General features: G+C 59.3%; 9 protein-coding genes across 9 annotated transcripts; 3 read left to right on the forward strand and 6 right to left on the reverse strand.

The window, feature by feature from the left end:
* Window positions 1-32: 32 nt before the first annotated feature.
* BDZ90DRAFT_231189 (ClpP/crotonase) lies at window positions 33-1,519 on the reverse strand. Its single transcript, XM_025505757.1, has 2 exons — window positions 1,061-1,519; window positions 33-980 (listed from the first exon to the last, which is right to left on the reverse strand). The coding sequence occupies exons 1-2, from the start codon at window positions 1,301-1,303 to the stop codon at window positions 135-137; spliced, it is 1,089 nt and encodes a 362-aa protein (XP_025363817.1). The 5' UTR covers window positions 1,304-1,519; the 3' UTR covers window positions 33-134.
* Window positions 1,520-1,767: 248 nt separating this feature from the next.
* On the reverse strand, window positions 1,768-5,449 carry BDZ90DRAFT_250590 (putative ISW2-ATPase component of a two subunit chromatin remodeling complex; the record flags this gene model as incomplete). Its single annotated transcript, XM_025507699.1, has 3 exons — window positions 4,598-5,449; window positions 4,137-4,530; window positions 1,768-4,062 (listed from the first exon to the last, which is right to left on the reverse strand). The coding sequence occupies exons 1-3, from the start codon at window positions 5,236-5,238 to the stop codon at window positions 1,768-1,770; spliced, it is 3,330 nt and encodes a 1,109-aa protein (XP_025363818.1). The 5' UTR covers window positions 5,239-5,449.
* Window positions 5,450-5,971: 522 nt separating this feature from the next.
* On the forward strand, window positions 5,972-8,286 carry BDZ90DRAFT_231190 (hypothetical protein). Its single transcript, XM_025505758.1, has one exon. The coding sequence runs from the start codon at window positions 6,155-6,157 to the stop codon at window positions 8,192-8,194; it is 2,040 nt and encodes a 679-aa protein (XP_025363819.1). The 5' UTR covers window positions 5,972-6,154; the 3' UTR covers window positions 8,195-8,286.
* Window positions 8,287-8,391: 105 nt separating this feature from the next.
* BDZ90DRAFT_141197 (hypothetical protein) lies at window positions 8,392-11,946 on the reverse strand. Its single transcript, XM_025503470.1, has 6 exons — window positions 11,881-11,946; window positions 11,710-11,788; window positions 11,430-11,634; window positions 11,274-11,359; window positions 10,729-11,199; window positions 8,392-10,658 (listed from the first exon to the last, which is right to left on the reverse strand). The coding sequence occupies exons 2-6, from the start codon at window positions 11,780-11,782 to the stop codon at window positions 8,488-8,490; spliced, it is 3,006 nt and encodes a 1,001-aa protein (XP_025363820.1). The 5' UTR covers window positions 11,783-11,788; window positions 11,881-11,946; the 3' UTR covers window positions 8,392-8,487.
* Window positions 11,947-12,020: 74 nt separating this feature from the next.
* On the reverse strand, window positions 12,021-12,924 carry BDZ90DRAFT_231191 (defender against cell death 1). The gene is made up of 3 exons (XM_025505759.1): window positions 12,673-12,924; window positions 12,506-12,604; window positions 12,021-12,422 (listed from the first exon to the last, which is right to left on the reverse strand). The coding sequence occupies exons 1-3, from the start codon at window positions 12,888-12,890 to the stop codon at window positions 12,356-12,358; spliced, it is 384 nt and encodes a 127-aa protein (XP_025363821.1). The 5' UTR covers window positions 12,891-12,924; the 3' UTR covers window positions 12,021-12,355.
* A 143-nt stretch (window positions 12,925-13,067) lies between these two features.
* On the forward strand, window positions 13,068-15,454 carry BDZ90DRAFT_250592 (hypothetical protein; the record flags this gene model as incomplete). Its single annotated transcript, XM_025507700.1, has 2 exons — window positions 13,068-13,603; window positions 13,649-15,454. Exons 1-2 carry the CDS (start codon window positions 13,115-13,117, stop codon window positions 15,452-15,454), a joined length of 2,295 nt encoding a protein of 764 aa, XP_025363822.1. The 5' UTR covers window positions 13,068-13,114.
* Window positions 15,455-15,555: 101 nt separating this feature from the next.
* Window positions 15,556-19,122, reverse strand: BDZ90DRAFT_141248 (hypothetical protein). Its single transcript, XM_025503471.1, has one exon. It carries the CDS (start codon window positions 19,054-19,056, stop codon window positions 15,658-15,660), a length of 3,399 nt encoding a protein of 1,132 aa, XP_025363823.1. The 5' UTR covers window positions 19,057-19,122; the 3' UTR covers window positions 15,556-15,657.
* A 157-nt stretch (window positions 19,123-19,279) lies between these two features.
* Window positions 19,280-21,712, forward strand: BDZ90DRAFT_231193 (hypothetical protein). The gene has a single exon (XM_025505760.1). The coding sequence runs from the start codon at window positions 19,313-19,315 to the stop codon at window positions 21,581-21,583; it is 2,271 nt and encodes a 756-aa protein (XP_025363824.1). The 5' UTR covers window positions 19,280-19,312; the 3' UTR covers window positions 21,584-21,712.
* Window positions 21,674-23,446, reverse strand: BDZ90DRAFT_141275 (hypothetical protein). Its single transcript, XM_025503472.1, has one exon. The coding sequence runs from the start codon at window positions 23,012-23,014 to the stop codon at window positions 21,764-21,766; it is 1,251 nt and encodes a 416-aa protein (XP_025363825.1). The 5' UTR covers window positions 23,015-23,446; the 3' UTR covers window positions 21,674-21,763.
* Window positions 23,447-23,685: the final 239 nt, after the last annotated feature.

Consider the following 23,685-nt stretch of genomic DNA (forward strand, 5'->3'; position numbering starts at 1 on the left):
GGAGGTCCCGCCCTCTCGCCATCAACACATCGCTCGAGGTGCCAGATGAGAAGCGGTATTGCAATTCAGAGGGACACACGGGAACGAATACAGATGGAAGCTAGAATATCGCTCGGCCCATTGGATTATCCTGATCACGACCTCTTACCCTTCTTCGGCGCCTTGCCCAACTCCCTCTTGGCCCCACCAGGCGTCATATCCACAAAGTCGCCCTCCAACAGTGGCTCATAATCGTCCATGCTACTCTTGGGGCCCAGCAACGAGTCGATGTGCTGCAAATAAGTCTGCATCGCAACGTTGCTCTCTGCACACAGCGAGCTAAGCCCAAAGTTGCCTTGCTCGCGCCTCATCCCATCCGCGATGGGGAGCGTGGCACCATGGTGGATCGCGTCCTTGATGCAGGCTACAGCCTCCGGTGAGCGCTTGGACACGCGCTTGGCTAGCTCAGAGGCGGCTTGATTGAGCTTTTCGCGCGATACGACTTGGTTGACAAGGCCGAGCTCGAGGGCCTCGCTAGCTGGTAGGAGGCGGCCCGACAGGCAGAGGTCGAGGGCTTTCGCCGGGCCAACAGTACGGGCGAGCATCTGCGTACCGCCCCCACCTGGGATGAGCCCCAAGGTGATCTCGGGCTGACCAATCCCTGAGCCACGAATGCCTGGCTTGCCCTCGGGCGGCGTGTCGACCATGATACGATAGTCGCAGGCGAGGGCCAGCTCGCACCCTCCACCAAAGGCGCGCCCGTTGATGGCTGCGATGGTCACTTGTGGGATGCTGCGGAGGAGCTCTGTGACTTCGTGGTAGAGGTTCAAGTGGGAAAGTGGAGCCAGAGGTGTACGGCGCATCAGGCCTCTGAAGCCGGCCCAAGCTGCCCAGGACTCGAAGCCCAAGAGTCCGCGCACGACTGACGCGGGTGGCTTGACTGGGACGAGCTTGGAAAAGGAAAGGATCTCCCCAACGTCATAGTGAGAGATGAAGATGTCCTGGCGAGAGGGCATGGAGGACAGAGGACGAGGTCAGCGTAGTCAGACTATGGGGTCCCGCTTCTTCTGCGCTGCCTCACCTCGATCGCACTCGTCAGAATCACCGCCCCAGTCGCCTTGGGATGCAAGGCCAGCAGAACACGCTTGAGCTCCGAGAGAATGTTGCCATCGAGAAGGTTATAAGGAGGGTTGGAGATGGCGATCATCAACACTCGAGGTGAGGGGCGGCGTGTCTTCAAGTGCGAAGAAAGACGCAGCCATCCCGTACCAGAAGAAATGGGGCTCGAGGCCGACTCGGTGGAGGAGAGAATCTTTTGTGCCATGCTTACTGGAACGGGTTGCTAAGGAGTGAAGAAGAAGGACACGCTGGACGGGAAAATGGAGGGAAAGAGAAGAAAGGTCCACTGATGTGGGGAAGGTGCGGGGAAGGGAAGGTTTGCAAGTGCCCAATTGCCCAATTGGTCAGCAGACGAGCTGAGGGTAGCGAGCAAGTCGATCCTCCATCGGATGAGCGGATGTGCTGCAACCTGGGGAGCTCGACCCTGTTCAATCCCAATCTCCGCTCTCGTCCTCGTCCCACTTCTCCACACCAACCGACTCGCATGCAGGTGCATGTGAGAGTGCGGGGCAGCGGAGCGCGGCCTCACCGAGGTCGACGAATCCACTAGCTAGCCTAGTACCAAAACAACGGGAGCCGAGCAAATAGGATCGGGGGAATGAAATCGATTCTACTGATAGACTGAATCTGACGGTGTGGCTGCTCATCGACATACACGCTCCTCGCGTCCTACGTCGCGCTCTTTCTAGCCTTCTTGGCCCCTCCCTTCCCCACGGCAGGAGTTGAGGCCCTCGAGCTGTTGGCGCTGCCCGCATCCCCATTGACGCCGCTAAGATCCTTTCTCTTCTTCCCCTTCGGCCATCCTGCTCCACCACCGTTAGCCTTAGGTGCGGACTCCTCGTCAGCTCCACCTGCATCCCTGTTCAACAGGCCAAGCAATGTGGTCGAGCGCCTAGCGATCTCCGCCGCCGTGCGACTCTTGATAAACCAATCCCATCTAAAAGCGCCATGAGTGCCAATGTCCTTTTTGATTCGGTCGTACACCTCTGCTCCCTCGCTGAGCCCGTACTCGGAAAGACGCTGCAGGATGAAGAGGTCTTCGCTCTCGTCAAAGGTTTTGCTCTTGTTGGCGTTGGCGTACGGAATCGTGAATCCAGGTGTGTTGACGCGCTTACGAAGTAGCTCCTCGCTCTGAGCCACTTTACGACGCTTCTCCTCTCCAGCGTCGATGCGCTCGATCAGGCGCTGCCAGTCAGCCAGCTCAGTGTAACGGCGCCAGAAGACGTCTCCGTACTCCCTGACCTCCTTCTCCGTCTTCGTCTCGACCTCGAGGGCGATGTTCGCGTACGAGATGCGGCCGTACTTCTCTGCTCCACGGATAAAGTGTTGGAAGTCGCGACGATTCCAGTCTGTGAAGCCGCGCAGGGCTAGGTCTTCTTTCTCCTTCTCTTCCTCCTCGGTCAATGGCTCAGCAGTAGCGATGAATTCCTGCTCGCGCTGTCGCTCCTCCTCTACCTCTTCGGCTGACTCTCCCTCCTTGACCTCACGCGCAGGAACCTTGTATCCGATGCTACGTTGGTAAGCAGCCGTCTCGCGGGCCTGCAGCTCGCCCAGCTTAGCAGGATAGAACTGCCAGTCGTTGATCGAGATCTGCTTGGGCGCGCGAGGAGCCTTGACTGCAGGCTTGGTTCCAACGCGCATGGCCTCCTTGTAATACGCATCAACACTGTAATTGGTCTTGCGCTCGCGCTTGCTAGGCTCGATCCACAAGCCGCGGATGCCGCTCGACGAGCCACTGGCGCCGCCTGGACGCTGGAAGTTCTCTCCCTCCCAGTCATAGGCAGTCGCACCCGACTGGAAGCTGTTGAGCTCGTCGAGGTTAAAGGCCTTGTACTTGTCCTGCAGCTGCTCGGTGCGCTGTTCACCGCGCTTGATGATCTCGTCAATGTCATCGTCGATGGTCATGTCTCCCTTGGCGCTGATGATCGCCTCGGCACCGTGCTGGATCATCTCGACTAGGTCGTCCTTGCTCTGGTTGTTCTTCGACGGCTGTGCGCGGCCCTGCTGGATGACGAGTTGGTCGAGACGAAGCTTTTGAGCCGCACGCTCGAGGATGCGCTCCTCGATTGACTTGTCCGTCACGAAGCGGAAGACGTACACCTGCTTCGTCTGCCCGATGCGGTGAGCGCGGTCCATGGCTTGCAAATCGGCCTGAGGATTCCAGTCCGAGTCGAAGAGAACGACGATGTCTGCTGTGGTGAGGTTGATTCCCAAACCTCCGGCGCGGGTGGTGAGGAGGAAGACGAACTTCTCACTACCCTCCTTGTTGTACTCGTCGATGGCCGCAATACGGTCTTCGTGGGCGGTCGAACCGTCAATTCGGCAATACTCGTACTCGCGGAAGAAGCAGTAGTCCTCGAGAATGTCGAGGACACGACTCATCTGTGAGAAGATGAGCACGCGCGACCCCTTGGCCTTCATCGACTTGAGCAGCTTGTCGAGAATGACCATCTTGCCAGAGTTAAAGACGAGGTGCTCGTCGGTCGTGAAGGGCGGGCCAGGCTCAGCGCCGTCAAACAGGTAGGGGTGATTGCAGCACTTGCGCAACTGCATGACGATGTTCAAGAGACGGGTCTTGCCCTCCTTCTTGCCTCCAGCGCCATTGACGGCGTCAATGTCCTTTTCAAGGATGCTCTTGTACCACTTTCGCTGCATGTCCGTGAGTCCGACGAAGACGTTGACCTCCTTCTTGGGGAGCAGGCTCTTCTCGACGTCGGCCTTGACACGACGCAACAAGAAGGGCCGCAGAACCTTGTGCAGCTGCTGAACGACTTGGTCTTGCGACTCTTCGCCCTTGTCCTTGAACCACGACTCAAAGTCCTCGGCGGAGGAGAAGACGTCGGGGAGGAGGAAGTTGAGCAGCGCCCAGAGCTCCATGAGGTTGTTCTGCAGCGGCGTACCGGTGATGAGGAGACGAGAGCGCGAGGAAAAGGCGCGGACAATTTGCGACAGCATTGAGTCGACCTGTAAGCGGCGTGAAGGGGTGAGGGGGTCAGCGTCGAACTTTTGCCATCTCGCATCGCGGCAGCCCAACTGACATTCTTGATACGGTGAGCCTCGTCGATGACGATGTACTCCCAAGACAACTTCTTGAGTGCCGACTTCTCTCGCAAGCACATCTCGTACGTTGTCAGGAGGACATCGAGGTCTTGTGGCAGAATTGTGTTCTGAATGATGGCGTCACGCTCCTCACGCGTGCCCTGAAGGACAACGACCTTGAAACCTGGCACCCACTTCTCGAACTCTCGGCGCCAGTTGTCGAGTGTAGACTTGGGTACGACTACAAGGTGGAGACCGCGCGTATCCTTGAACTCGCGCAGCCAGCCGAGGAAGGAGATAGTCTGGAGCGTCTTGCCTAAACCCATCTCGTCGGCGAGAATGCCATTGATACCGTTGTGATAGAGGGAGATCATCCAATTCAGACCTTGTATTCTGTGCGCGAGAGGGCGGCAGCGGTCAGTACGTGCCCTTCAGTGCGCTTGTTGCCGCGTGTGCTCACTGATAGTCGCGCATTGTGCCTCCCTTGACGTAGGGCGGGCTTTCATGAAAGACGAACTGCTCCTCATCGTCGTCATTGTCCTGCAACAGTTCCTCATCTTCCTCCTTCTCCGTCTTGCGTCGCCTCGACCCTCCCTCAGAGTCCTTTGCAGCAGCAGCCCCGCCGCGTCGGCGACCCTTGCCTGCCTTTTTGGCATTCAGCTTGCTGGTCGACTCCTCAAGCAATTTAGCAAATTCTGGGTCGCGATCCTTCTTGATATCAATGAAATGCTGGAAGAGCTCAGTCTGACCCAACAAGTAAGTGAATCGCTTCATCGAGTCTGCGACCTTGCGCGAATTCTGCTTTGCACGAGTGGAGCTCAAGTCGGATGCTTGGGCTGCCTTCTTCTTGCGGAACTCCTCACGAGACTGCGATGGCTTGGCATTGCTGGTGTTGGCGCCATCCTCATCGTCGTCCATGACCTCATCCTCGGAGTCTTCCTGCTCGTCCTCCTCAGAAGGAGCCTTGGACTGGACACGACTGACGCTTGCGCTAGCTGTGGGTTGGCGGCTGAGGTCTCCCGACTGAGGAATGTAGTCGCTGAGCTTGTCTTCATCCATTGGAGCGCCGGAAACTTCTACCTTGGGGAGCGGGCGCGACATTGTGGCGTCGACTGCGCGTAGGGATCGAGGGCAGTAGGAGGAGGAAGTTGTTGGGTAGTTGGTGGGTGGAAGTGGTGCTTATCGAGCCCGGCTCGACTCGCTACAACTGCGGGCGCGAAGATTCGGCGACGGGCCAAGCGTGCAGTTCCGTTGGGAAGAGGGTTTGATGAAGTGTGGTAGTGATGGTGATGAGGGGAGGAATGGATCGAAGGCGAGTCGTGATTGGATTGGATTTGCTGGGCGGGCGGGCGGCGGGCGGACGCACGACTCTCTGGCCTGTCCAAGTCGCGGCTCTTCTCCGTCGAGGCTGCTTCCGTGTCTTCTCGCGCGTGGCGATCAAGGGCGACGCGGGGCGGGCGGACGAGTGGGCAAAAGAGCATCGAATGAGCGAACGCCGAGCGCGAAACGCAAGCCAGGCTAGCCGCCCGTGGATCCTCGATCTCGCCCACCCAGCTGCTCGATGCTGGTGACACCTCTGCCGTAGCTATGCAGCCACGTCCATGATCGCTACTCGCTGCTCTGGTCGACTGCAACACTTTCATTGTGACTGTGCCGATCTCACGGCGTCTTTTCCCCCCGCACGCGGTGATGTCAGCCCCTTCGCGCCTTCCTGCTTCGGCCGCTCGCTCGCTCGCTCGAGTCGCTCGCTTGATCCGGCGGTGCGACGTCGCACTTGGCTCTTCCCGCCTGCAACTGCCTGCAGGGACCCGATTTGGCCCACCTTGGCTCCGCTCGGCTTGTCAACTCTACGAGATACGAAGGAGTCTCGCGTTGCCACATCTCCCTTTCTTTCTCTTCTCAACAAGTCGCTCGGCATACAAAGAGCGCTCAGCGCTGCCTCTCCCGCTTCTTCATCTTCCCCTTCCTCTTCTTTCAAATTTTTCTTTCCTGTCAGCCCATCGTAACTACCGCCACGATGCCCCGCTCCGAGGCGCCACCCCACAGCTCCATCCAGGGGCAGGACGCCGAGCTCGCAGCGCAAGACTCTACCGCCTGCCAGGATAGCCACAGCACGGCGAGCTGGTCGCTTGGGTACTTACTTTCAACGACGGCCCCTCTTGTCTCCCCACTCTCTCTTATAGACAGCATACCCGATTTAGCCCTCGCAGCCTGGCACCTATTTGTCCTCCTTCCCATCGCCCTCGGCCTCGCCTTTGGCTCGCATGTCATCCTCAGCAGGAGCAACTGGATACGAGGTGGTGGACCCCAGAGACTCGCATGGCCCATCAGCAGGTGTAGAGGATGGTCCTTCAGGGATACGGCGAGTGTGGCGGTGGTGGGACACCTGCTTGCGGCATTCAGGCACGTCTCTAGGACTCCCTTCTGCCCTTCAGCGGAAAAGCTTATCCCCATCTTGTCGCATCGTGCCTTTGGCGTCAAGCATCAAGGCTGGTCGCTTGGCGGTTCCCAGGTACAGCTGGACGACCTCGACGCTGAGCTTTCACTGCAGCTGCCAGCCTCTACGAGCCACACGCCTAGCACCTTGCAGCCACCCCTCGCACCAATCCTCCTTTGGAAAGCTCAAGCCTCATCGGTGCACCACCATCAGATCCAATCAGTCAAGCCAGCAGTAGACGTTGGAGGTGTGGGCTCAGGACCCGCCTCACCGTCCGAAAGAGTGATGCTTCTTCTTTCGGGCTCCTCATACTCTGATCGCGATCCCGTAGCCGGAATGCTGGCTTGCCAGCTTGTCAACTCGACAGGGCTGCGGACACTGTGCGTCAACTGGCGAAAGGCCTCACCTTGCTCTGCGGGAAAGGAGGGGGCTTTCCCTGCCGGTCTCAATGACGCACTTGCAGCGTATGTTCACCTAGTGCGCACTCTTCGCTTTGAGCCACGCAACGTCTACCTCGTAGGAGAGGGGAGCGGTGCGGGCCTCGCTATGAGCTTGCTCCTTTGGCTCAGTGCCCTCGCACGGAGTCCAGAGCGATCAGCTGCGAACGAGCTGGGTAAGCCAGGTAAGGTGGTCCTTTGGAGCCCTTGGTGCGATTTGAGCATGCGCAGCCCCACCTGGAAGCAAAATGGCGCGTTCGATATCCACAGTCCCCAGGCCGCCAGAAGGGCGAGGGACTTGTATGCTTCTTCGATCTTACAACCCGGCCCCCAACAGCAGCATGCGAGCGTAGAGGACGATTCGGCAGGTGGTGTCAGCAGCTCTGCCTCTTCGCCCGTAGGACCGCAAACGCCGGCTTCGGACGGGACGGTCGAGCCACTGCTACGCGTGCCCTCCCCACTTGCGATGAGCGAGGCGAAGCGAACACCGCCCTCATTCACTACGGCTCTCAATGGTGCGGCGGAGCCAAGTGGCCTCAGGCGATTTGCCGAGACGAGCAGGGCCAGCGAGCGTCAAGAAGCCAGCGTGGGATCTGATTCGGGTGTCGAGATTGACAGGCAGCAACGAGTTGGAGGCGCAACCAACTCAAGCTCGCAAAGCGATGGGGACGTCTGGGCGTCAGTCGCTTCCAAGCTTCGTCGCGCTCTTGACCACTCTGACGGCGGAGAGGAGAGCGACTCCTCCCTCTCCTCGTCCTCTTCTGCATCGTCATCCGATGCATGCCACGTACTAGCCTCTTCAATCCCCGCTCTCGGCCTCGCTCATCCGCTCCTCTCCCCTGGCATACCCATCGACGACCCCACCGAAGGCGAAGGGGCGCAAAAGCTCAGGCGCCTCGTCTTCTCCATGCTGGTCGCGGATAGAGAAGGAAGCTCCACCGCGCCGACTTCGTACCTCTTGTTCTGTGGCACCGAATCCGTCTTGCGCGGTGAAGCCTCCAGCCTGGCCCGCAACCTCAAGTCTTCCTCCCCAGCAAGCGCACCGGCAAGCGTTCATCTCGTAGAAGCACTGGAGACACCGACTTTACTCAATGTCGTCCCCTCCGTCTTCCTCTGCGCGGCACAGGCGAAGGGGGACGAGGTTGTGCAGCGGTTCTTGGTGGGAGATGCGTGCAGTACGTAGATGCGAGGGGAGAAGAGTGGAAATGATACCCGTGCGTGAATAGGAGGGCTGGGTGGAAGAGCCTGATCTCACTAGCCATGGAACCGGAGCAGCAGACTCTCGCATATTATATGTTCTAGATAGCATTAGATGAGAAGATTGTTATTTACATCTGTTAGCACTCGGCCAGCAAGCGCAGAGCTAGAGAAGATCAAGCTCGTGCACTACCTGAGCAACGAGCGCAATGGTCCATCTGCGCACGCACAGCGAGCAGCAGGCTTGGGGGCTCCTACCCTAATTCGCGGGGCTCGCGCTCATCCCACCCTGACCAAATCCTCCCTCATTAGTTCCTCAAAACTCCCAATAGAGGGGACAGCCTTTCGTCTTACCAAGCTCGGATTGCGCTCACGACGGAGGGGAGCCTGAGCGGCCGCGTCGTGCGGGCCTGTTGCTGAGGCGGCCATAGCGGTGGCGCTGGTACCGCCACGCCCGTAGGTGGGGGTTACGATAGCGGCGTATGTCTCCTGGCGGCCGACTACCCTAGCCTCAGCCAGGCGAGGCGACTGCCCCCTGCTCCTCGGGGGCGTGGATCCTGAGCCGCATCCCGAGCGCGAAAACGTCGTCGTTCCAGCGCCAGGGCCGGAGCTGGCGGGTTGCATCCACTGCGGTGTCGAGCCGACAGGAGCTGCGACGGCGGATACGGAGCCTGGACGGGAGGAAGAGAAGAACGAGGTCGAGGTGACGGTTTCGGACGGGGAGGGAGGAGGTCGTCCGTGCCCATGGCTGTGAGCTTGAGCGGGTGAGAGGTAGTGTTGAGGAGGATGCAGATAATGCTGCATCCCCGTAGGCACCAGAAGAGAGGAAGATGGGCGTGCGGCAGCGATTGGCGAAGGAACAGCTAGGGCAGAGGAGGTAGCTGCGGCCTCTGCGGCCGCTTGAGCCTGGGAGTCAGTGTATCCAGGTAGGCCGGGAGAGGCGAGGGCCTTGTATTGCTGCTTTACGTCTTGGTGCGGATGCTCCTGGTGCTGCGGCAGCGTGGTAGCCGCGCCCAGCTGCTTGGGTCTTCCAGCAGTGGGGAAGGCTGACACGCCTGCCCTGGTCCTCGCAGCACTTGTGCTTGGTCGACCGCCGAACCACGAAACTCCACCGCCGCCGCCACTACCACCGCTATTGGCGCTACTGCTGTTGGTCAGGCTGATGATACTGCTCCTCACGCTCTGTCTTTTTTCCTTGCCATTCAGAGCTTGGCCATGACCATGTCCATGCGAGGCCTTAGACTTTCCAACAAATCGAGCGGGCCAGCCGCTCGGAGTAGAATCGACTCGAGTACGAGGATGCACAACAGACGGTGCGCGAGTTACTCCAGCAAGTAGGTTTGGTGCAGACCCTGCAGCAGCGCGCGATGTCATGAGCCCGGTGGCTAAAGAGTCGATACTGTTGTCACCGCGTCGTGCCACCCTGGTGCTACCGTCGGCGCAAGGCATGACGGCCCCTGTTGTGGTATTCGTCCCAGCAGGACTACCGCAAGGGGGAGGGGTATCGCACACTTCCAAGCGGTCGCCGTGATCGACTGATACAATGTGCTGCTGGCGAGAGGAGGAGCCGGCCCACCTGTCCAAACCGCGCCAGGCAGACGGGGCCATGCCAGCGTTGGAGAGTTTGCGACGCCATCGCTTGGGCTGGTGCTGGAGCTGGTGTTGTCCCTGTTGATAGTGAGCTTGGCTCTCGCTAGATTCTTCAGCTCGTGCTGTGCCCGTACCTGCATGAGCGGGGAAGGGCTCAGGGGTCGAAATACCCGAGAGGGTCGAGGAGATACGCCTCGCCGCATGGCTAAACACTTGAGCGAGAGGATTTCGCCTGCCGAGGTGGTGGCGGTAGTCGTGATTGTTGTCCGGGCAAGACGAGGAGGGCAGAGGAGAGGAGGGAGGGGCATCCACCATCAACTCCATGTGGCCTTCTCCGTCCGCGTGAGCGTGATCGTGATCATTGCTGTACGCGTAGGCGTCCGCTTCGACGTCCATCCCGTCGTCAGGTGAAGGGGTATGCTCCGCGGGCTGATCTAGGTGGTTCTGAGGCTGGATCTGCTCCGGGCGGATTGCGGCTGGCACCAACATGGATAGCGTCGGAGGGGTGAGCGCGTCGAAGAAGAGCGCAGGCGTGGGCGCATGACCGTGGCCAGTGGCAATGGCAGTCCTGTCCGTAGCTGCAGTGTTGAGTCTGCTTCTCACTTCGTGGTGGGCCGGCGGGGAGAAGCCATTACGCTGGTGGATCCCTTTGTTGAGCTCGTCACCTGATTGAGATGAAGGGTCGAGGCGATTGGAGGTTGTCCAGGCTGAGCCAGTGAGGTGAGAACTGGACCAGCGGTGCTGCTGGTAGTGCTGAGAGTGAGAATGCTGGTTGGGCGAGAACTCTCCATGCTCGAGTGGATCGCTGGACGCACTGGGAGGGCAAGCCGTCTTGATGAAGGAGGTGAGCAGGCAGACGACTACGACAGAGGAGGGGCATGATAGGCACATCAGCTCTAACTTGACTATCATGTGACGTGTGACACGCACGATGCGTATAAGGCTCCAAAGGCAAGATGACCTGGTATAGCCTCGGCTGGTGAACGAGCGCCGTGATGCACAGGATAGCAATGGCGGTATTAACAGTCCAGGGGCCAACCACGGTCGCGAAGGTCAATGCAAAGGAGCCACGCTGACTATCCTTGCGCTTACTGCCATTCCAATGGAGCTGTGCGCGGCGATGCTTCATGTAGGCTCTGAGTCCAGTCACGGCTAAGGCAATGGTGAAGGTGGTGCTCAGTGCGAGTACGAGTGCCTGGTAGGCGAGGAGCAGATCGTGAGAATGGTCTTCTTCTCCGTGCGCAAGGGAGTAGACGGCCGTTGTTGTGCCGATGGCTACATGAGCTACCAGAGCGAACATGCTGAGCAGCATTTTGATGACGCCACCGTGGCGATGTTGCACAAGGAGAGGATGCAAGACGACGCGGCCCGCGTAGAGGTGAGCTATGGTCATGGTCACGACTGGGCGAGTGGGTCAGGCAGTATCAGTGAAGAGTGCAATTGCTGGATGAGCAGGGCCGCAAGAGCATGCTCACTAAGAGAAGCGAAGACGAGCGCCAGGTATGCCTTTGTCCTTTCAGCTCGTTCAAGGGCAAAGCATGCCAATATGACTTGAGCACCGCTGTCAAGCGTGACGAAAGGCGTTTGCGGTGAGTGTGTGGGACCGCCTGTCTCCACTCTGCTCGACTTACGCGGTCAGTGTAGCTACGATGGCCAGAAGCTGCCACCTTTCTCTGGCTCTGGGAGACAACGACTCTTGCCTGGATATATCGCATTCATCCTCGTCGAGATGATCCCTCTTGCTGCTACTCCTACCGTTGCTACTTCCACGGCCAACGACGAGGCACTGCAAGCAGAGGACAAAGACGATGCCTGTTGCGAAGCATTGTAACCCGACTGCCAAGGGAAGTCATGGGAGAGCTTGTCAGTGCCGTGTAAAAGCAGCGCAGTGCCAGTGGCCAGCCTGCTCACCCGACACGAGCTCGACGCCTCTGCTGGGATCCAGGAGGAAGTTCATGGTGTTGCTCATCGAAGAGGAGGACATGGAAGGCTGCTAGGAGTGTATGGAGGGAAGAGCAGAAGGAGCGGATCAGCGGTCCTTACGAGTAAGGGGAGGCCACGAGCACTGGGAGGGCGTCCCACAGCATCGTATGTCCGCGTATGAAGTCATGGTGCCCTTTGCCCTCGCATCGACAGATCTTCGCCGGCTCTCATCGCTGCGGAGCTTCAGTATCAATGAGGTGGCTTTTTGGCAGGTTTCTTTGCCCGCTCGCTCGTTAGAAGGGGTATCGCATCGATCGACGCAGGTGCGCGCCTACTCGCCTGAGTGCCATTGCATTTAGACCGGTACAAGAGGAGCATTCTCGGCCATCGATCGCTGTTGCTCGCTCCATCATCATGGGCGCAAGGGTCTTTCGGAGACGATTCCGCTCTTTGATTCAGCGGCGAGCCCTATGTCCATCTATTCCCGCAGCACTGTGAGCTCGATCTGGGCAAGGGCAGCAAGAAAGCGCGCGTAGCCAGGCCGATCCTTACAGAGTAGGAGCCGACGATCGCTGAGCCTCCGATGAGCCGATCAGGATGACAAAAGCGCGGCGGGATCACCCGCTGCTGCTCTCTATTGTAAGTAGTTGAGGACAAAGAAATGCAAGATGACAGAGGCGAATAGGAAGTCTGCGAATGCTCTGTGCGCGAAGGCGTGGCGAGTGGGGTTGAATCTGAGGTCAGCATACAGTCTCTACGGTAGCTCTGCTCAGTTCTCACTCACCTCTCTTGTGTCACCTTTGGGAAATCAGCTGCATTGGCCTGCGTCGTCTGTATCCTCAGCGCCGCCAGGAGGACAAATTGTCCTGCCGTGGATGCGAAGCTGACAGCGATGGTACGAGTTTAGCTTAGCCCCTTGTGAGCACTGCTTTAATGTACCCGCTCACTCACGAAGCGATCCACGAATCAAAGGGGAATGTGGTGACGAGTATGCCATGGGCAAAGATGAGGATGCCAGCAATCATGTTGAAGACGAGGAAGGCATCGATGATCTTGTGCCTCAACGGGGTGGATTGGCGATATGACGAGTAGAGTGAGCTGACTACATCGGAAGGGATGGCTTGATTTCCCCCGCCGCCTGCCTTGGACGGTGTGGCTCGCCTGGACATGTTGGACGATGTTGGTTGGTGAGGCAAGAGAAGGTCGCCAGTCGGGCGTGGCTCGAGCGCAATGCAACTGCATGACGGGCGAGCGGGATGGCCTCGTTGCCACGTGGTTGATGCTGTGCCTTGTGCCGTCCGCGCACTCGAATCTTGATCGAGGGACCAAAGGAGGCTGCAATCCGCCTTCTCGCCATCATCATCAACCTCCCTCTCCATCGTCGGTCGTGATCATGAACCCCAACGCACGGTCATTTGCCTTCAATCCTGCGGCATCAGGCTTCGTGCCTCCGCAAGCGCAGCAGTATGGCCAACAGCAGCAGCAACAGCAGCAGCAGGGTGGTCAGCCTGACCCGAATGCAGGCTACTATGCGCAGGGTTTCGGTGCTCCACAGGGAGGCGCGCAGCAGCAGCCTTATTACGGTGGTCAGCAGGGTGGCTACTACCAGGGAGGCTTCTCTCAGCAGCAACAGCAGCAGCAACAGCCATACTACCAAGGCGGTTTCTCCCAGCAGCAGCAGCCTTCTTACCATCAGCAACCGCCTCAGCAGCAACAAACGTCTGCTCTTCCTCCTCGTCCTTCCCCTGCCGGCCTGCCTCCGCGACCGGGACAACAAGCAGCATCATCTCAGACAGCTGACCGCAAGCCAGTCAGCATGTCCATCGGTGGCGGCGGCAGCAGTCAATCATCTTCACCGGCGCCTGCCGCTGACCGCAAACCTGTGAGCATGTCCATCGGTGGTGGCGGCGCCGGAGGTGACCGCAAGCCGGTCAGCATGTCCATTGGCGGCAGCAACGCTTCATCGGTCAAGGCGGCTCCTACCGCAGCAGAGGAGAAACCCGCCGCTCCCTCGAAGCCAGAGGCCTCAGCGCCCGCCACTGCCCCCGCCGTCCAGGCCATCAAGGCAGAGGATGCCACGCCTGCAAACGCAGCTGCCCCGACGACAGACGGCGCTTCAGCAGCGGCAGCCGCCGCAAAGGCCGCTGCTCCTACAGCTTCGACGCCAGCATCTCGTCCTGACTCGCCCGCAGTAGCAGCTCCCGTCAACAAGGGCGGCAAGGCTGCGAAGCAGTCCGCCAAGATTGACACGAAGGTCGAAAAGGCGCAGAGCAACGCGGAAAAGGTCCTCGCCGAGGCAAAGCAAGCCACCGACGAGGAGACCCTCAAAGACCTGTTCGGTGACAAGGCTGAAGACATGAAGTCGCACCTCAACGTCGTCTTCATTGGGCACGTTGATGCGGGCAAGTCAACCATGGGCGGCAACTTGCTCTACTTGACGGGCATGGTTGACAAGCGTACGCTCGAAAAGTACGAGCGCGAAGCAAAAGAGGCAGGACGAGAGTCATGGTACCTCTCTTGGGCGTTGGACTCGACGCCGCAGGAGCGAGAGAAGGGAAAGACTGTAGAGGTTGGGCGTGCGTACTTCGAGACTGGCAAGCGAAGATACACTATCCTCGATGCCCCGGGACACAAGACGTACGTTCCCTCAATGATCTCAGGCGCTGCTCAGGCAGATGTAGCCATTCTGGTCATCTCAGCACGTCGCGGCGAGTTCGAGACTGGTTTCGAAAAGGGTGGCCAGACGCGTGAGCACGCCATGCTAGTCAAGACCGCCGGCGTTCAGCGCTTGGTCGTCGTCGTGAACAAGATGGACGAGTCTACCGTCCAATGGAGCGAGGAACGCTACAATGAGATCACGGGCAAGCTCACTCCCTTCCTCCGTTCTGCGGGCTTCAACCCCAAGACCGACATCACCTTTGTTCCCGTATCTGCGTATTCGGGGCAAAATCTCAAGGACCCGGTACCCCCCTCCGTCTGCTCCTGGTACAAGGGTCCGTCCCTCCTCGACTTCCTGGACAACCTCTCCCTCGGTGATCGCAAGATCTCGCAGCCGCTCAAGATGCCCGTCTCTGAGAAGTACAACGACATGGGCACGGTCGTCGTTGGCAAGCTGGAGGCAGGCAAGATCAAGAAGGGCGACTCCCTCCTCCTGATGCCTAACCGCTCCAACGTCGAGGTGGTGGCAATCTTCAATGAACAAGAAGAGGAAGTACCCGCCGCCATCTCCGGCGACAACGTTCGCGTTAAGATCAAGGGCGTCGACTCTGAGGACGTCTCAGCCGGCTTCGTACTGACCGACCCTCGCGAGCCCGTCCATGTCGTCACCCAATTCGAGGCACAGCTCGCCATCCTTGAGCACCGAAACATCATCGCTCCAGGCTACTCGGCAGTCATGCACGTTCACACCCTCAGCGAGGAGATCACCATCCCGGCCCTGCTGCATTACTACGACAAGAAGACGGGAAAGAAGAGTCGCAAGCCTCCGCAATTTGCGAGGAAGGGAATGAAGGTTGTCGCACTCATCGAATGTGCTGCTCCCGTCTGCCTAGAGAAGTTCAGCGATTACCCGCAGCTGGGCAGGTTCACTGTGAGGGACGAAGGAAGGACGGTGGGCATTGGTAAGGTTACCAAGCTGTATGCTAGGGAAGCGGCTGGTGCTGGTGATGGAGCTGAGATGCCTGATGTGGCCGCAATGAAGATTGCGGCGGCTACCAGGGGGGAGGCAGTGTAAAGAGGCGGTGGGAAGTGAGATAGAGAGCAGAGGGTGGATGTGATGCCCTCACTGTGACTAGATGCGCAATGAGATGAGGACCTTGGCACCACACAGTCTGCCCTTTCCACTTTGAGAATGATGCAAATGCAAAGAGGAAGCAACGGTCCTTTCTTCCGGGATGGCATTCAAAAGTCTACAGCACGTATCAATGGCGAGATCCGCTACTTGTCCTTCCCTCCTTCCTCGCCCTCACCAGCCGCCCGCGTGTACGCATGAATATCATCCACGCTACCTGTCCTACTGCTGACAAAGGCTGGACGATGAGGAAGCGACGAGAGTTGCGTAGAAGGCGAGGGTACGTCATCGTCGTCGTCTTCTTCGTACTCTTCGTCGTACTCTTCCGCATCCTCGGCCTCCTCGGATGGGGAATCGCGATAGCGCTCTTCACCACTATAATAGTCGTCCTCGTCTTCCTCCTCAATCTCCGATCCACTCCTTTCACCAGATGATGACGAGCTTCCCCTGTCTCTTGCCGATCCTGCAGCACGACCACTCTTACTCGTGCTCTTCGATTTGCTCCGGCCTTTGCTCTTCGCTCGTTCACGCTCAGCCGCCTCCCTCTTTCTTGCGATAGAGGCACTCCACAGATGACGGGCCAGCAGAGGATCCAGATCGCCCTCGCCGGGGAGGGAGGAGAGGAGAGCTTCCCGCCTTGGATCGAGAGGAAGAGGTGCCGCTGTGCCGTTGGTGGCGACGTTCCTCATCTTCACCGGTTCAGCAAGTGAGGCCGTGTCCCGCGCGCTTGATGAGGGATCGTTGGCTTCAACTGAGGACGAGGATACCATAGTGGACTCCGTGATAGCGTCATCGGTGCCCTCATCTTCTTCGGAAGAGGAGGCGAAATCATCGAACGTGCCGTCGTCCGCTGCGAAGAAGAGAGGCTGAAGACTCCAAGGCTTCGGCATATCATCGTCCTCTGCCTCCTCATCGTCGTCCCTTGCGCCCTTTTCCAATGCCGCTCTCCCCCCCGTCCCTGCAGAATTTGCCGCAGCCTCGACCGCCAATCGATGACCCAGTCGCAAATTGACCGCCTCGCTCAGGATCTTATCGACTTCCAAACCGTGGCTGGGCAGGTTGCGCAAGAGCGACTCGCACTCACTCCCGTCCAGCTCCTCGAGGGTGTCCTTGCAGTGCTGAAGTACAGAGAGGCAGACGTAGAGGTGGAGGGAGAGAGGCTCGCGATCTGTGCTACTGGAGTGAGCGGAGTGGTGTGGATGATGCTTGTCCTCACGTTCCGACCTGGCATGCGGCTCATCGTTCGCTGAGTGGTGTGTCTCTGCTGTGGACGAGGAAAGTTGCTGTTTGTCCTCTCCGTTCCCTCGGGTGTGGGAGGTCTTGTCATTCTCGACGTTACCCTCGCTCCGCCCTTTCCCCTTTCCGTCTAAGGGCTCCCAATCGCTCTTCCTGACCCTCGCAAAGTAAGCATCCCACAACCGCACGACCCCACCACTTCCTTCGCGATCCAGCCGCATACCCTCCCCCGCTAGCAGTCCCTTCAACCACTTCCCCACAAAAGGAGTCACATCCACTCCCTCCTCTTCGAAGTAGGCCTTCAAGTCCGGCAGCGTTCTCCTGAACAGCGAATGGAAAACGGAAAGCTGATGTGCATGCTCCGCGGGAGAGAGGGAAACCAAGTGGACCAATCGGTGAAAGGCGAAGTACACTCCTGCTTCGACTCGCTTGGTAAGAGAGACGAGCGCGAGAGGAGAGCAGAGATGGATCAGGTGGGGGGAGAAGAGGCGGCGCTGCAATTCTGCTTCGTGCTCGTCAAGAGCGGCAGATGATGATGAGGAGGAGGAGCCGGAGCCGGAGCCACTATCGTCGTCGCTGTCTGCTTCATCGCTTGATTGTGGACGAGGGGAGGAGGGCGAAGATCGCGACCCGCTGGTGCGGCTGCGGTGGTGACGTCTGAATCGCGAGGTGGTCCTCGAGCGACTCTGTGAGACACCTGGCGAGAGGGGCATGGGCGGCGATCGATCTTGCCAGCCCGACCTCTGATTGCTCCGCAATGGCGAGGAGTAGCCTGACCGCACCTGGTGTGGACGCTTTTGTCCGCCCGTCTGGGGAAAGGAGGGCGTAGGCTGCACCTGATGAGGCGTCCTACTGCCCGACCGTGTGGTCCTGCCCGCTATCGGTGTGCGAAGAAGCGTCGAGTCGTCCAGACCCAGGCCGAGGCCGTTGTGCTTGTTGCTGGACCTGGCTCTGCCATGGACACCCTGCCCCTCATCCGCCGACCACTGCGATGAGGACCCACTTCCATCTTCACTCCCGCTCGAGCTGTGCCTGCTATGACCTATCCTTCTCCGTCTCCGTGATGAGTGACTGCGATGACGCTTCCCACCATCACTGCCATCGTCGCTTGGCTGCGCACCACCGCCCATCCTAGGCGTGCCCTTCTTGCTCGAACCACGGGACCGTGATGAGAAGCCTGGCCCGCCATTGCTGGAGCTCGCAAGCTCGTCTGGGTACTCTTCATCCAGCGGCGAGTCGTCTACGCCCATTCCCATGGCGGGGTCGAAGAGGGGCTCTTCGGGAGAGCCTTGAATTCCTTCCTCGTCCTCGTCGACGATGACATTCTCGGGCATTCGTATGTTCGCTTCGTGTGCCTGTCCGCTGCCTTGCGAACTACTACCGCCGCTTGAGCTGCGGCTGAAGGAGCGCCGTGGGCTTTCAGTGTATGCGGAGCCGTCGTCATGCCCGACATGAGCCACATTGACCTGAGGCAGCGGCGAGGTCGGTAGCTCGTGAGCGCCACGATGCGTCATATCCGACTTGTCCGAGTCCGATCCGGGTGACTGAGCTACGGCTCCTTGTTGCTGCTGCTGAGCCCTCCTTCTCTGCTCTTGCGCGAGTCGTTTCCTCAATTTTCTCGCCTCACACTTGTCATGCGCCTGCTTTGCAATGTATACGCCAACGATGTTCGTCACCCGACGAACGAAGGCGATGCGCTGTTCTTCGTGCTCGCGCTCAGCCGCGGAGAGAGGGGGAGGCTGAGGAGCTGAGGAGGACGAAGAGGTAGTTGAGGAAGAAGAAGAGGATGATGGGCCCGGGGAGGGAGGTTGAGATCTTGTGCTGGAGCCTGGGTAAGAGGAGCTGCTTGAGCTTGCCGCCAAACCGACGGGCTCGAGATTCATAGGTGCAACGGGCACAAGCTGAGATCGCTTCTTTCGTGCCATGATCGTCGGCTCTTGGCTGTAGACTACAGCTCCTTCCCTCGTTCTGGGCATCGCTTTCGAACCCTTCTGGCCAGCATCTCCATCCCTCGCCTCAAGGGGCGTCACCCTGCCCCTCCATACCCTATTCGCCTGTACTTCAATACTGGCCCTCACCTCGGGCTCAACCTGACAGTGGCTAAGCAGCGCATCATAGGCGTTGTAAAGCGCTCGGACTGAGGTCATCTCCTGCGACTTGTCGGCAGAAAGCACTCCCAGGAGGTACATCCACACTTCACCGCGTACCGCCGGATGGATGCCATGGCGCGCTAGGTGGCGAAGTCGGGAGATGTCGACGTGTTGCTCCGAGGACAGAAGCTCGACAAATTCCTCGAGGGAGGCAGACATCGCGCCAAGATGGCGCAAAGGATGACTGAAAGTTCTTGAGAGGAGGAAGTCAGTGTTTGAATGGCATCGACGTCGAATTGCTCCATGCGCAGCTGCCAATCGGGCGCATCTTTGCGAGCGGGCCACCTTCCACTTCCGTCTCCACGTGGTTGAAGCAACACACACGATGTCCCGCGAGGCGAGAAAGTGTGATGCACTTCTCAACTTGTTCATCTTCATCACCCTCTCTCGCCGGCTCGCTCGCTCGCTCGTCATTATGGCGACAAGCGCAGCTCCACCAGCCCCTGCTGCCCTTGGGTCACGGTGGTCCGACCTAGTCAAGTCGTCCCTACACCCGCGCCTACTCAGACTGCCGCTCCTCGTCTTTGCCCTGGAGCATACACTCGCGGCTGCCACGCATCTTCCTCGCGTCCTAGGACGAGGAAAGCTGCTGGACGTCATCCTGCTACCCATCCGACCTGATATAGCACTGGCATCCCTCCTTGCCTTCACGCTGGGCGCCCTTCCGCTCCTCGTCATTAGACGGCGAATCCTCGCGAGGACCAAATGGCATCAAGCCCTTGTCAATCCTCATCCGGCGCCCTTTGCTTCGCCCGCCTCCCTCTTCACCTCACGTCCGAGCCCTACCGCCCTACGTGGAGCGATCAGCTACCTCTCTCATCCCGCGACGTGGCTCTCTGCTCTTCTCTACGGCCTCAGCTCCTTCCTCTTCACCCTCCCGCTCCTCGTCTCTTTTGCCTTGACTTCTCCAACACCAGCCACATGGCTGCCATACCAACAAGTGCCCTCCGTACGCAAGGTCTCGACCAACAGTGGCACTTTTGGCGGATTGAGGTCTCATACGACGACGACGATGTACTGGAGACCAAATGAGCTCGTCTTTGCGCTGCTGCTCCAGCCATTCTTCGTCGGCGTCGTAGCAAGTCTGGCCGCGGGACTCTTCAGCAACTGGCCAAGTCCTCCGCTGAGGATACCACTATTCCCTTTTGTAGAGACAGTCCAGGCCATCGAGGCTGGTGCAGCAGGCACAGCATCAGCGGGTGGCACCTCTCCCCTTGCAACCCGCATCACGAGCAGCGTCCCGTTGCAAGTCGTCATCACCGGCGTCCACTACGCGGCACTCTCCACGATCCTCCTCACCCTCTATCTACCCTTGCGGCTTCCCCTCTTCCGGCTCATTCTCCTACTGCTCCCTCCCTATTCTACCCTTCGTAGACTGATCATACCCTCCCTCCAGCCGGGATATGCACTCCTCCCCTCCGCAGGGAATCTGGCCGTCCTCTTTGGAAATGCGGCCTTACTGGCAGCAAGACTGGGGATGGTGCAGGCCCTAGCAGCGAATTTGTGGGAGATCTATGCCACCCATCCGCTGGGCATCGTAAGCGGTGGAAGTGCGGCCGTCATCATGGCCGGGCCTACCAAGCCCGCAGCGGGGAGCATTGCCCCTCCCAACACTGCGGCGGCGGCCTCAGGCACCGCAACTCTTCTTGAAGCGCTGGAAGTTTTCTCCCCGCACTCGCCGCTCAAGGCACGTGCGTCCACCTCGTATGGGGAGCAAGAGCGACACTTCCTCTTCATGCACGCCTTGCTCGATCTTGCGGCTTTGGCACAGAATCTGGCCGCTGAAGGGGATGGGGCGGACAAGGGGAAGCGCGGTCAATTTTGGAAACACTTCGCCGTGCCTGCTATTGCGGCTGTCGAAGCGGGGGCTGCAGGAGGGATGGGGGCAGGGACGACGGTCAGCGCGTGGGAGAGGGTGAGCGAGGTCGGGTTGAGGGAGGTACGGGCGATCTTGGAGGAGAGGAAGAAAGCGGCTGCTGGAGTGCCCATGAAGCCTGCGGCGCCGTCAACATCGTCTTCGGGCGGAGCTACAGGGGGCGGACAATCCGCCACAACGAGCATGGCCCTCGAGCCGGCTTCGAAGGCGCTCAAGGCGGCACCGGCATCCGCTCCTGCGTCAACAAGTGTGACCAGCAGTAGCGCGATGGCTCAGCAGCAGGCAAGGCCGGCAGCGTCAGCAACGGCCTCGACAAGCGCGATTAATGCGCCGCCCACTACCATCTGGCAGCGCCTTGTCTCGACTTCGGCGACGTCAGCTCCATCTGCATCAACAACTTCGAGCCAGTCAATCGCTATGGCTCAGCGGCCAACAGCTTCTGCTCCCACCGCAGCGCCTTCAACAGCAACTCAATCACCTCTCGCCAGCCTCATCCGCCGATTTCTCCCACCATCCCCCTCCACCCCATCAGCCTTCGCCTCTTCCTCCTCCGCACCCCTCACACTCCTCCTCCTGGTCCCCTACATTGCGCAGACCCTCCTGCTTCTATCTTTGCATGAGGACGAGTGGGGCTCCGTTACCTTGAGTGAACGCAAAGGGCTGGGCGTGGAGGCTTGGCAGAAAGTGGCGGGTGAGATTGCTGCGGCTGTTCCCGCCGATGCCGATGGGGAAGAGTGGGGAGTGCTGAAGGAGGAAACGAAGAGACGTGCGGAGATTGTGGGGCGGGAGTTCGGGCTGATCAAGTTGTAGGATTGTGCAGAGAATCGCTGAGGAGGGGGGAGCGAGGTGGTAAATGGATATATTGCGGAGTGGGTATGGTAGCTAGTAGACATCGCGGACAATCATTAGCAGCAGCGTGACGCACACACCTTCTTCCTCTCTCTCTCTCGTGTGTGTCTCGCGGCTCCCTCAAATCAGGCTCGACCTCCCTCAACGCCTGCCGAGCGCTTGCGGTTCCCAGAATCCCCCTCCATCCTCGATGACTCGCGATCCGAGGCTTGGAGATGCTCCCAGTTGCCTCCTGTCATTGTCTATGCCTGCTTCGCCTTCCGGGTGGTCATCGAATTGCCAAGAGTACCTGGCGCGCTCCACCTCCCCGACGGCTCCACGGAGGGCTTGCTGTAGGCTGGGAAGGTAGGGACGAGGAGCAGGCGCGCTACTGCTGCTGGCCTCCTTCGCTGAAGAGGCTGCACATTCATAGCTCTGGGCTGAGGGAAGTAGAGGTCCTGGGTAGGACTGAGAGGGAAGATGCGTCTGTAGCTGCTGGTCTCTTCGTCCATAGAGCTGGCGCGATTGTGGATGGAGCTGCTGCTGCTGCTGCTTCTGCTGCTCGACTTGTTGGCTCTGAGGCTCCGCGCTGAAGCGATTGATGGGATCGGTAACGTCTTCCTTTAGACTCATGTTGATCGACCAGTCCCTGCGCTGCCCTAGCTGCCCCTCTGCGCTGTCCTGGTGCGCCAAGTACGGGAGGTGTACTGGCTCTTCCTGCTGCTCACACACGTCAGCGAGGTCGTCCAGTCGAGTCGTCCCATGCCCCGAGTCGTCCGCCACCTGCTCGATGGAGGCGAAGCTGTGGTCGTAGTCGTATGTCTCATCGTGGCACGCTCCATACCGCTCATGGTAGCGGTTGAGCAAGTCTTGCACGCTGGGGCCGGAGATCGGGGGTCGATCGGAGCGCTGGTTGGAGGCTGCTGCGCTGCCTGTTCTGCTGTAGTCGAGCCTGTGCCTTTCGTAGTGTGGATTCTGATTCTCATCACGGCCAGTGTGAAGCGTGAGGTCGTATTCGGTGTGCCCATCGTGGCGCTGCCGGATGTCTCCGCTGGTCATATCCATCATCTCTTCCCTCCTCTGACTCTCAGTCATGTCGCGGAATGGTGAGTTGAGATGATGCTCTTGCCCATCCTTTTGCTCTTCTTGTGTCCCACTGGGGCTACGGTAGAGCAGAGCGACCTCCAATGCTTCGAAAGACTGGCCATAGATCAGCCCTGCTTTCCCTTGCGCCAACATGGAACGAGAAGTGTGGCTTTGATCGTGCACGACCTGATTGCATTCGGCGCTGATTGCATCGTGACTGCAGTGAAGCTCGTTGGTGGCCCTCCACGCAGATCCACGCCAAGCTGATAGGATGGGTGAGGCGGGGCGCGAATTGATCTGGACCGCTTCGCCGACGACGTCTGCCATGTCCGCGAGGAAAGGCGAGCCAGTCTCTGGAGTATCATTGCGGCTTGGTGAGGTCGGACGAGACGGCCTTCTCTTACTGTCGTCGAGCAGCTGCCCTTGCTGCTCCTTTCGAGCCTTCTTGCGCAGGAGAAGAGAATACGCCGAATGCTCGGCGTCACTGTTGGTTTGCGACCCAGAGGTGATTGGGCGATCTTGTTCGCCTTGACTCGAGGCGGCCACTTGCTCAAGGCGTGCTTGCTGACGAGTTCTTGGCCTGCTCGGGTTCGGGCTGGGAGAAGTAGTGCGGGCAGGTTTGCGTTGCTCAGCAGGCTGGGAATGCTGCTGCTGTTCAATCTCCTGCGCCGGCCCGTGATGCTCAAGCGCTTCTTGTTGGCCGAGAAAGCGTTGATCAGAAAAGGCCGAGGATGATGCCACCCCGTTGCCTACAGCTAAGGGCTTGGATGCCGCCCCTTTGTTGAGGAATCCCACCCTGCTAGCAGCCAGGGACGGCTGCGTCACCCTCCCCTTTGTGACCTTGGTCGAGCAATGATTGGCCTGACGCTCCCTCAGCGCATTGCGAGCAGCATCGAGATGCGATGCGGATACCTTCTGCTTTTTGGCGGATGGGTGAGCGGCGGCCTCATTAAGCTCTGGCTGGCCCTGTCCGTTCGCCGGTGGGATCGGCGATGACT

Source organism: Jaminaea rosea (assembly GCF_003144245.1).
Source record: "Jaminaea rosea strain MCA 5214 unplaced genomic scaffold BDZ90scaffold_3, whole genome shotgun sequence".
Taxonomy (NCBI): Eukaryota; Fungi; Basidiomycota; class Exobasidiomycetes; order Microstromatales; genus Jaminaea; species Jaminaea rosea.

Coding starts and splice junctions, on each gene's coding strand:
- BDZ90DRAFT_231189 (XM_025505757.1), bottom strand. CDS start 1,303: ATGGCACAAAAGATTCTCTCCTCCACCGAGTCGGCCTCGAGCCCCATT. Junction 981..1,060: donor TTCTGACGAGTGCGATCGAG/GTGAGGCAGCGC, acceptor CCCTCTCGCCAG/GACATCTTCATCTCTCACTA.
- BDZ90DRAFT_231190 (XM_025505758.1), top strand. CDS start 6,155: ATGCCCCGCTCCGAGGCGCCACCCCACAGCTCCATCCAGGGGCAGGAC.
- BDZ90DRAFT_141197 (XM_025503470.1), bottom strand. CDS start 11,782: ATGTCCTCCTCTTCGATGAGCAACACCATGAACTTCCTCCTGGATCCC. Junction 11,200..11,273: donor GCTCGTCTTCGCTTCTCTTA/GTGAGCATGCTC, acceptor CCACTCGCCCAG/TCGTGACCATGACCATAGCT. Junction 10,659..10,728: donor TTTGGAGCCTTATACGCATC/GTGCGTGTCACA, acceptor CCTCTGTCGTAG/TCGTCTGCCTGCTCACCTCC.
- BDZ90DRAFT_231191 (XM_025505759.1), bottom strand. CDS start 12,890: ATGTCCAGGCGAGCCACACCGTCCAAGGCAGGCGGCGGGGGAAATCAA. Junction 12,605..12,672: donor TTTGATTCGTGGATCGCTTC/GTGAGTGAGCGG, acceptor CATCGCTGTCAG/CTTCGCATCCACGGCAGGAC. Junction 12,423..12,505: donor CCAAAGGTGACACAAGAGAG/GTGAGTGAGAAC, acceptor CTTCGCGCACAG/AGCATTCGCAGACTTCCTAT.
- BDZ90DRAFT_141248 (XM_025503471.1), bottom strand. CDS start 19,056: ATGTCTGCCTCCCTCGAGGAATTTGTCGAGCTTCTGTCCTCGGAGCAA.
- BDZ90DRAFT_231193 (XM_025505760.1), top strand. CDS start 19,313: ATGGCGACAAGCGCAGCTCCACCAGCCCCTGCTGCCCTTGGGTCACGG.
- BDZ90DRAFT_141275 (XM_025503472.1), bottom strand. CDS start 23,014: ATGGCAGACGTCGTCGGCGAAGCGGTCCAGATCAATTCGCGCCCCGCC.